Consider the following 11,503-nt stretch of genomic DNA (forward strand, 5'->3'; position numbering starts at 1 on the left):
GGTATCTCGTAATGTCATCAAAAGGCTGGCTCGTATCCTCAGTCTTCTGGTTTCCCACCTCCATGGGGGATCTCGCAGGCTTCGCATCAGCCATACCGTACTTCTTCAACAAGTTATCGATGTAGGTTCCCAAACGCATCTTGAAACAGTTTTCGTCACGTTCTATCTCCATGCCGAGAAAGTGGCGCACTTCACCTAAACGGGTCATTTGAAAATCTCGCTGCAAAGTCTTGAATAATTTCGTGATCTCAGCCTCTTCTGATGATCCGATGAGCAGGTCATCCACGTAGACCAACAGGAAAACAGTAGTTGTAGTTGTTCGCTTGATATAAAAACATGGATCGGAAACTGATGCTTTGAACCCATACTTCGTCAAAACCTCGTTCAGCTTGCGGTACCAACACCTCGCCGACGACGCCGTCTGAGCCGACATACCAGCTCCTCCTTTCCCTTTACTTCATATCCAACAGGCTGTCTCATTTAAACTTCCTCTTCTAGAGTTCCATTGAGATATGCTGTTTTTACATCAAAGTGCTGTACGATTAGTCTTCTCTTGGCTGCTACAGCAAGAAACGTACGAAACGTGGCATGACACGTAGCCGGTGCGAAAGTCTCCTCAAAATCAACACCAGGGCGTTTAGAAAACCCCTGTGCAACTATTCTGGCTTTATGTTTTACCACCTCACCACGTTCGTTTCGCTTCAGTCGAAAAACCCATTTCGAACCCACTGCCTTTCTTGTGGGTTTCAATGGAACAAGATTCCAAGATCCACACTCTTCGTGCGATTTCATCTCATCATCCATCGCCTGACACCATTGCGGGCTCTTTGCAGCTTCCTCAAAACTCACCGGCTCTTCCATGGCACATGAGGCAAGCCCAACATCGTAGTCTAACACAAAATCATCAAAATATCGCGGGGCCCTTCAGAGCATCGAAGACGGATCGTCGAACGTCCTCAGCAGATTCGTTTTCTTGATTTTCAGCTTCATTGTCCGAGTTGTTGCACTCCGGATGGTTCTTAATCCCCTCCTCAAATGGTATCAACACTATCTCGTTGTCCGCTGCTTGTCGTTCTGTGGGATCCGAAGCAATTGGCATTTCCACGGAAGACGTGTCATTTCCGAGTTCTAGGAATTTCGCGTCTCGACTTATTGTGATTAAATCTGTCTGGGGATCTAGGAAACGATATCCTTTTCCATCGAATAGCCGACAAAAACTAACATCGTTGCCTTTTTATCCATTTTGCTGCGCTTCACGTCCGGAACATGCACATAAGCTCGGGAACCAAACACCCTAAGATGACTCAAGTCCGGTTTGCGTCCCCACTAAAGCTCATGCGGCGTCTTGGGTACCGACCTGGAGGGTAAACGATTCTGCAAATATGTCGCTGTCAAAACAGCTTCACCCCAATAACGCTTGTCGAGTCCTGCGTCCAGTAACATACACGTTGCCATTTCGGTGATTGAACGATTCTTTCGTTCGGCCACTCCGTTTTGCTGTGGTGAGTAAGGTGCGGTGAACTGCGGTTTGATGCCTTCCTCCCTATAGAATTTTCGAAGATCTCCGTTATCAAACTCGCCGCCTCCATCTGAACGTACAACCTTTGGTTTGAGGCCGAAAATATTCGCGGTCCAGCGAACATAATCTTTCAAATTCTGCGTAGCTTCGCGCTTACTTCGCAGGCGATAAGTGGCGGTAAATCTTCTAAAATCATCGATTATATGCATCACATACCGATTACCACTCGGTGTAGTATTCTTCATCGGACCACACAAATCTGTGTGAACAATATCTAAGATAGCGGAAATTTTTTTTTTGTCACCGGAGGAAACGGGCTCCGGGCAGATTTGCCCTCCAGGCAACATTCACACACTATTTTTATGTTGCAGTCACTCACCTTCACGCCACTTGCCAGTTGTTCCTTGTTGAGGCGCTCAATTGTGGCCCAATCGCGGTGGCCTAATCGGCGATGCCACTGATGCTGACAGTTCTCCAGATGATGCCCTTCGCTCACCTTCAATGATGATTCTCCGCATCGCAGATAGTATAAACTTCCCCAACGACCACCAACGACAACAACGTCACCCGCAGCATTCACAACACGACAACCAGCATCATCAAAACACACCGTCAACTTTTTCTGTGCTAGCTTTCCAACGGAAATTAGACTGGTAGACAGCCCCGGAACGTATTTTACTTCCGCCATGGTAATCCGCACTGCTTCGTTTGCAGCATCCACGCCTGTCAACTTTCCGCAGCCTTCACCTTGAATCTGGACTTTCTTGCCATCAGCTACTGTTATCCAGCCGCCAGGAAATTCCCGCAGCTCTTCAAAAAACGACTTGTCGTTGGTCATGTGGGCACTCGCTCCACTATCAATGACCCACGACGAACACTTTTCATCAACAGTAAACGCTACATTCCGACTATCACTGTGGGCGGCTTTTGCCCCTTCGTTTTTCGGCTCGCTTTTCGGATTATTCTCGCCCTCCTTCTTGGAGGCAAGCAACTTCCTGCAATTCCGGCGAAGATGACCGGGTTTCTTGCAGTGGTGGCAGATTCAGGTTTCCTTACCATTGTTTGATTTATTTTCCGCTGTTCTCATCGCCTTTTCCGATTTTATTTTCACATCACCTCGCATCCATTAACTTGGCTTTTACAACATCCAACGATATGTCATCATCTGATCTTGAGTCGAGTGCGGAGACAATGCTGTCAAATGACGGGGGTAAACTACGAAGCAGCATGCATATTTTAGTATCTTTGTCCAGTTCCGTGCCCGCAGCACTGAGGCGATCTATCGTATCATCTATCACCAGGGGTCTTGTCCACGATGACTTGCCATAAATTCTCTCGGCACAACAGCATTTCCACTCGCACACTCCATGTTTGCCAATTTGTCTCGTTCAATTTCGGGATCACAAACTTAGCATCACTCATTGTTTATATTTGTTTACAAGTGTCCACTTTGTTCGCTCTTTCGCGGCAAATTTAACCTCACTCCACTTGCACAATGTTCACAAGGAGTGGAAAAAAGTCACAGACACGCGACGTCACTTCGGCTCTCTTGGCCGGAACACTTTTTGCACTTTCTATGTCTTTCCACTACTGGGCCCATAACCTGACGGCAGGTCAGGTGAAAAACAGCAGTAGAGAAAACGGCGTATCGGAAATGCGGAATAGGAAGTGCAAAAAGAATTAACACGCGAGAAAAACTTTATTCAATAACTTTATTGAAAGATCGGAATAAAAACACGTTCACACGCGGCGATGGAAACTTCTGGAATAAATTTGCTGTCAAGCTCGTTTGGATTGGTGCAATCAAGGGTACACCGTACACCGCAAAACCGAGGGGCGCGTTGATGTGGAGCAGTGTAACAGTGCACACTCAACAGTCTGTCTGTTGTTCCGTCTGTCTGATTTTTATGGACTCGAAAACTACTGAACCGATCGACACGTTTCATATCCCTCCTATCCGATCGATAAACTTTTACTTAGTCGCGGCAATACATACACACACTCTTTACAGATGCACGGGCCAAAGGTTGTGCAGTCCACTGATCATTCAACAAGAGCCAAAGGTTGTACCGCTCATGACAACTCTACACGAACTGATGATTGCGCCGGCTAGTGACCATTCTATCTTGGATTCCTCGAGTCGAGAAAGACGCACCACGCTAGATATGGGGTACAGACTAGGGAGGCGTTGCTGTTTAATGGTCAGCTGCATCCCAATAGGAAGTATCCCGTGTCGGGCACACGTACAGAGCATCGAAGACTGCAACATACCAATTATGAGGACACTTGTAATACTAACCTCGAGCCAACCACGAGTAATCGGTTACATATTACTAACATATTTTGTCCAATGTTTTGACAATTTTTGTTGTAAGACAAAAATTGTCAAAATATTGGACTCCCGGCCCCGTCAGGCTAACGCCACATGTGCCCTCATAAAATATATATTTTGGAAAAAAAAGACGGGTGGGTAATGTCAGGGACATAACCGGAGTGACGTAGGACTATACAAAGGGGACAGCTTTTGTTAAATATATATTTTAAATATATTGTTTTATTTTCTTCTCCTACGTGAATACCTACCTATCTACCTGAAAAATGGATTAGTTTACTGTTTACTCTTTATGAATATGTTGATGGTTCTGAAAAGAACCTTTGGTGTTGTGTTTTTGTTATCAATCGATATTCCCATCTTGTTCGGTTAAACCTTCCTGTTCAGCTATTGTGTTTGCCACTCGCCACAGCTCTCACAGTTGGAAAATTTCTTCCTATCCACCTTGTGACATGTTGTTCAGTAAATTACATTTAATGCGACGTGCCGGAGAAACACTTTGCCACTCACTGAAACTAATTATTGCCTTGATGAGCGCCGAACCGAAGCTGCTCTGTTCTTGATGCGGGTTTTCTGATTTTTTTTTCCAAAATATATTTTTTATTAAGGCACATGTGGCGTTAGCCTGACGGGGCCGGGAGTCCAATATTTTGACAATTTTTGTCTTACAACTATGTTAGTAATATGTAACCGATTACTCGCGGTTGGCTCGAGGTTAGTATTACAAGTTTCTCATAATTGGTATGTTGCAGTCTTCGATGCTCTATACGTGTGCCCGACACGGGATACTTCCTATTGGGATGCAGCTGACCATTAATCAGCAACGCTCCCTAGTCTGTACCCCATATCTAGCGTGGTGCGTCTTTCTCGACTCGAGGAATCCAAGATAGAATGGTCACTAGCCGGCGCAATCATCAGTTCGTGTAGAGTTGTCATGAGCGGTACAACCTTTGGCTCTTGTTGAATGATCAGTGGACTGCACAACCTTTGGCCCGTGCATCTGTAAAGAGTGTGTGTATGTATTGCCGCGACTAAGTAAAAGTTTATCGATCGGATAGGAGGGGTATGAAACGGGGACACAACGAAGGAAACATCATTAAACGTTGACATCGGCGTTTCTGAGGAACAGGTATAGATGAAGCAGAAGATCAGGATCCCGGCTACCTAAGATATCCCGGACGGGGATATCCGATTGTCTGCCTTTTGCTCTCGGTGCTCTAGAGAGCTGAGAGCGAGCAGCATGGAACCGGATACACGACCAGACAACATGCTCGATGTCGTGGTAGCCATCGCCACAATCACAAAGATTGTTTGCTGCGAGCCCAATGCGATAGAGATGCGCGTTTAGGTTGTAGTGATTGGACATAAGCCGAGATATCACGCGAATGAAATCACGACCGACATTCAATCCCTTAAACCAAGCTTTCGTCGAAACCTTAGGGATAATCGTGTGTAACCAGCGACCGAACTCATCTTCACTCCACATGCGCTGCCAACTAACGAGTGTGTCCTGACGAGGAATGTGAAAAAATTCATTATAGGCAATTTGCCTTTCAAAAAGTGTGCCTTCTGAAGCGCCCACCTTAGCTAGCGAGTCCGCTTTCTCATTCCCCGGAATCGAGCAATGAGAGGGAACCCATGCTAAGGTAATCTTGAATAATTTTTCGACCAAAACACTCAATAGATGTCTTATTCTTGTTAGGAAATAAGATGAGCGTTTATCAACTTTCATTGAGCGGATTGCCTCTATTGAGCTGAGACTGTCTGAAAAAATAAAATAATGGTCGATGGGCAGTGTTTCAATGATCCCTAGAGCATAGTATATCGCACCCATTTCTGCGACATACACGGAACAAGGATCTTTGAGTTTGAAAGAGGCTCTGGAATTTTCATTGAAGATGCCGAAGCCAGTGGACCCGTTTATGTATGAACCGTCAGTAAAGAACATTTTATCAGATCCAACTTTCCCATATTTTTCCGAAAATATCGACGGAATAACATTGGAGCGTAGGTGATCTGGTATTCCATGGATTTTTTGTCGCATGGACAGATCAAAAATGACAGAGGAATTGCAAAAGTATGGGAAGCAAACTTGGTTGGAGATGCCTGGTGAAGGGTGCACGTCGTGGGTAAGGTACTCATGGTATAAAGACATAAAACTTGACTGAGGAGTCAGTTGGAGTAGATTTTCGAAGTTATCAATCACCAATGGATTCATGATCTTGCAACGGATGAGAAATCTGTAGGATAATTCTGTGAACCGAAGAGTAAGCGGGGGTACTCCTGCCAAAACTTCGAGACTCATCGTATGTGTCGAATTCAAACACCCCATGGCTATACGCAAGCAACGATATTGTATTCTCTCCAGCTTGAGAATATGAATCCTGGCAGCTGATCGGAAGCAAAAACTGCCATATTCTAACACTGATAATATCGTTGTTTTGTACAACAGAATGAGGTCTCCTGGATGGGCACCCCACCATGTTCCGGTTATTGTTTGGAGAAAATTGATTCTTTGCTGGCATTTCTGTTTCAAATACGCAATGTGTCTCCCCCAGGTACATTTAGAATCAAAATATACACCCAGGTATTTGAAAAACATAGAGTGTTGGATCGTTTTGCCGGATAGGTAAAGCTGGAATTGGGCGGGTTCGTGCTTCCTAGAAAAAACGACCATTTCAGTTTTCTCCGTAGAGAATTCGATACCCAGCTTGAGGGCCCACGTGAACAGATTGTTCATGGTATCTTGCAACGACTTTTGCAGAGCGACGGGATTAGTACCCGTGATGGAAATAACTCCATCGTCTGCAAGTTGTATCAGCGTGCAGTCTCTAGTTAGACAATCATCCATATCATTGACGTAAAAACTGTACAAGAGGGGGCTTAGGCAGGAGCCTTGCGGTAGGCCCATAGTTTTCTGATTGTCGTGAGCTGCTTTACAAGCCAACTCGAGCACTCCGACGGCCGAAAATCTATAATCGCTTTTAGGTATACTGGTGCTCCGGCACCAATCCGTTCGGCCTAGTTACCCTTGCGGAGCAATCAGTGAATGCGACCAACAGGGAATTGGAGACCTGCACGGTTCGAGTGAGACTTTGCCTTTCCCTTAACTTGTCCTCATTTGTTACGTCAACGATGCCGATGCCGTACAACCACACGGGTTTACGGTTTGAAAGAAAATAAGATATTTTTTGGGGTCCGCGTGTTTTATACTCTAGCGGTACACACTCACAGGATAGAGACAAATCGGCAGACTCAGCCAGAGGGGCGAGTCCAACGAGACGAACGAATGAGCGTTAAAAAGGAGCGATGGCAAAAAAATACATTCATTACGATTTGTTCGCTCGTTGGATTCACATGCAGGCTAAAAAGGGTCCTTTTCAGGATCACAAAATTATCTTCAATCTAAAGAGTTTATTGTTTTGTTATCACTCGATATCCCTATCTTGTTCGGCTAAACCTTTCTGTTTAGCGATTGCATTTGCCACTCGCCACAGCTTTCACAGTTGGAAAATTTCTTCCCATCCAGCTTGTGACATATTTTACAGTAAATTACATTCAATGGCACGTCGCATTACCACCACTCAGTATCGGATTGGAGGTAATTTTAACCTGTAATTGAACATTTGCGATGACAGTGGTACAGTGTCAACTTTCAATGTGGGGTCATAATTTGGACCCCGAACTCTATGTTTACAAAAATGTCCAACTAAATATGTCGCATTACAGGTCCGTCCAATTAGCTAAACGTCGAGATAAGTGTAAATACTGTACTTTCAATCTAGATGCAATTTAAGAATTGGTGAAAATCAATAAGCTCAGAACAACTGCCAAATTCACATACTCATCATATCCTGGCAAACAAATTATGAAAAAATCAATTTGTGTTTTATTATTATTTTGGATATTGTTTTAGAAAGCATTGAACTGTATTTCCTAAACTCTTTTTTGGAAGGTTTAATGGCCCTGAAAAGCGCCTTGTTTTATGGAATGGTTCCAATTTAGAAAACTCGTACTCGTGGTTTTGAAAAAAAACATTTCAAACGCCCTCGATGCCGCCTTGTTCTGGATTTGCCACCAAAGCAGTTTGTATAAAGAACAAACTTTTTTATTCTGCTACCTGATGCCGTTTTGCGGTTGCGTTTGCCACTCGCCACTCGCCACTCGCTGCAACTGCCTGTTGTCTTGATGTCCACCGAACCGAATGTGTTCTGTTCCGAATGCGGGTTTTCTTATCGTCGCGAGCAGCTTTGCCAGCTAACTCAATCATTTCGGCGGCCGAAACTATATAACGCCGGCTAGGTGGACTGCTGCACTGGTACTAACGCGCTCGGCCTAGCTACCCTTGCGGGGAACTCCAGATCAACACGGTTCGAGCGGGATTGTGCCTTTCCCTTCACTTTTCCTCCTTTGCCATGTCTAGACATGGTTGCTTGTGTTGGTTTGTTGATGTGTTGTGATGCGAACCGATGTGGTGTACGGTTTGAATGAGAATGATCGTTACGGAAGGAAGGAAGGAAGGTCCTGTATTATAGAGACTTTAAACTTTTGCAGTTCATTCGTCTCTAGCCTTGAGAAAGGCCCTTTGAAAACTCTACTCTATTTACTCCAGCGCTACCACCTCCACCCTCTTGCCTTGAGAAAGGCACTCGATCCCTCGCCGTCCAGCTCGTCCAGCAACGATGTTGTCCAGTCGGTGTCCACACAAAGAATGATCGTTACGGCAGCGGAGCGGGGACTTTTAAGCTGACTGGCTGGCTCGAGAATTACGCATGTGTGAGACTGCGACCAATGTTTCGTTCATTTTTTTCTTTTTCCTTTCCAATCGTGCTTCATTCTTTTTCGCTGCTGCTCTGGTTGCCCGTTTTGGTCGGTACGATTTGAGGAGCACAAAATGGACCAATCAAAAATGGGCACATAGTGCATTTTGACAATGCTTGATATTTCACAATTATTCAATTATTTATCTCAAGAAAAATGAAATGTTATTCGTTATGATAGATGCGTAGATATATTTCCTATCAATTGATGCAAAAACCTTTGCGATCTATTGAGAAATGCTTGAGTTATAAGCGTTCCAAATCTTGCATTTTTTCCTACTTGTTCAGTGCCTAGATTTCCATTTCACCCCCTATATCTTCCTGTTAGACGTAGTCCTACGTCAAAAGGTTCTTATAATAGTTCGAGGCCCCTCCCCCTCTGTAAGGGGTACTACCATACAAATGAAATACAAACTTCTGAAAATGGAGCCAAATTTGGCATGTGAAGGTTTTAGGAGGTAAGAAACGTTTCTATGGTGAGTAGACACTCCTCCTCCTCTCTTAGGTGGGGCTACCATACGAATAAAACACAAATTTCTGCGTACCTCGAAATCCAAATGAAGCAAATGAAGCCATCATTCTTCGGCATAAGCTTTGAGTAACCGGTCATGTGCTTATCGCCCGGGTGTGTTTTTTTCGCGCGTTCTCGAACTGTTCGAGATATCGTAAAACGCAGTGTGAACTCGGAATTAGTGAGAAAAGCAGAATCATCAAAGCATGGCAAGGCCAGCCGGCTTTCAGTTTTCGCCGATTTGTCGCCATCGCAATCGAAGTCGGACATCGGTGGTCAGTTGCACGCACACAATACCAGCGCGATTCGCTGCTCAATAACAGCAGTGTGAAGGAGAGCATCACTTCTTAGTGGTGTGTGATAGTGCCGAGCGCTCAAGCGCTCCGATTGAGAAGCAAGCAGCGGTTGCCAGTTCATCAGCACTGGGGTGCATTGTGGTGAATAGAAATAAATAAGATATAAGATTTTTTTTTTTTAATTTTGACGTGGGACTACGTCTAACCGGAATATATGGAGGGTAAAATGAAAACCTAAACACAGAACATGCAGGAAAAAATGAAAGATTTCGAATGCTTATAGCTCGAACATTTCGTACTGGATAGGAGAGATGTTTGCATCACTTGATAGGGAATATTTCTACGCATCTATCGCAACTAACAAAATGTTGTTTTTCATTAGATAAACAATTGAATAACTGTAAAATATTAGGCGTTATCTAAACGCCCTAACTGCATCGTTTTGATTGGCCCGATTTACGGTTTCCCTAACACAGCCATCAAAACCAAGCAGCCTTGGGGAAATCGGCATTGCAAATACATGAAAGTAGGGGGACTTTTGTTCTCATCGAAAAATGTTCCCTAACACAGACTTTAAAACCAAGCAGCGAAATCGGCATTGCAAGCACACGAAAGAGCCTAGAGGCGAGTGAACTGAAAAGTTTAAACCCTCTTAAAGCCAAAAAGAAGAAAAAGAACACACGAAAGTAGGGGGAGCTTTTGTTCCCACCGAAATGTGTTCCCTAATAGAGATTTCTAAACCAAGGTGCCTGGAGAAATCGGTATTTCAAATTCATGCAAGTCGGGGGTATTTTTGTTCCTACTGGAATGTGTTTCCCTAACACAGACTTCAAATCCATGAAGCGTGGGGAAATCGGCATTGCGAATTCATACAAATCGGGGGTATTTTTGTTCCGATTGAAATGTGTTTCCCTAACACAGACTTCAAAACCGTGGTTTCTGGGGAAATCGGCTCTGCAAATAAATGCAAACTGCGAGTACTTTTGTTCTCGCTTGCCTTTGTGCAGAGTGGAATATGTCTGTCCTAACATGATCTTCTAAACTTAGGAACCTGGGAAAATCGTGCAGCCACTAGAAGCGAATGAACTTCCCAGTTTCAAGCAAATTCGAGATTCGAGAAGTATGTACACTTTTGGGATGTAAACTTCAGAGGGAAATGTAAAATAAAATAATCGTTTGATAATTTTTTTTTGTATTTATTGGAAAGATTTTCAGCCTTAGGCTGGTTCATCAAACGTTTGATAATTCTTCCGTACATATATTTTGTTCTAGTCATCATACCAAACGTAAAAGGTCCGTCATTAAATTTACTTGTAACGAAGAACAATCAATCACAATAAATGAATTGACTTTACACTTTTTACTTTATTTTTTTCACTCACAGAGCAAATATATTGAACTCAATTGAATTTGGAAACTGTTTCATTCAATCAAGAATTTAATCAATACAAACGAATGATTGCTCAGCTAAGGTAGTTCCACGTGAACCTTGCGGTTATATCATAGATATAACCCACTAATTTTTTTTTAAATTATTATTATTATTATTAAAAACAAAATATTAGAATATAAGTACCAATTACAGAATGGTAGAAGGAGGGGGAGGATCTCCAGATATGGAGATCTCTGATGATGACTCCCCTCTGGTTTAAAAAAGTTCTAATAAAGGAACAGCGAAGACACTTAAACGCGTTCCTACATCAGAGGATGTTTCGTCCGGGGACGAGTCTGCTAACTCTAGCAAGCCCCCCTTTAAAAAACCTACAAATATCTCCTCTCCAACCCCCCTCGCTCCTACCCCAGCTCAGATTTCGCCTCCCCATCCTGTTTTCCCCGATCCCCTTCAATCCTCGTCATCTCCTTCTCCTCCTGTTGTCTTCTCTCCACGTGTCGAGGTCTATCCTGAAGATGCACCTGGAACTGGTCCGTGGGTTGTTTTCTTCAGGCCTAAGCCAAACGGAAAAGCACTTAATGTTATTCAGATCATGAAAGATCTGGCAAGATACTCCTCCGTGACAGAAATTT

At 43.9% G+C, this 11,503-nt stretch overlaps 1 protein-coding gene across 1 annotated transcript; it reads right to left on the bottom strand.

Moving 5' to 3' along the window:
- Nucleotides 1-480: 480 nt before the first annotated feature.
- Nucleotides 481-861, bottom strand: LOC129761305 (uncharacterized). Its single transcript, XM_055759024.1, has one exon. It carries the CDS (start codon nucleotides 859-861, stop codon nucleotides 481-483), a length of 381 nt encoding a protein of 126 aa, XP_055614999.1.
- Nucleotides 862-11,503: the final 10,642 nt, after the last annotated feature.

This window comes from Toxorhynchites rutilus, chromosome 1 (genome assembly GCF_029784135.1).
Source record: "Toxorhynchites rutilus septentrionalis strain SRP chromosome 1, ASM2978413v1, whole genome shotgun sequence".
Taxonomy (NCBI): Eukaryota; Metazoa; Arthropoda; class Insecta; order Diptera; family Culicidae; genus Toxorhynchites; species Toxorhynchites rutilus.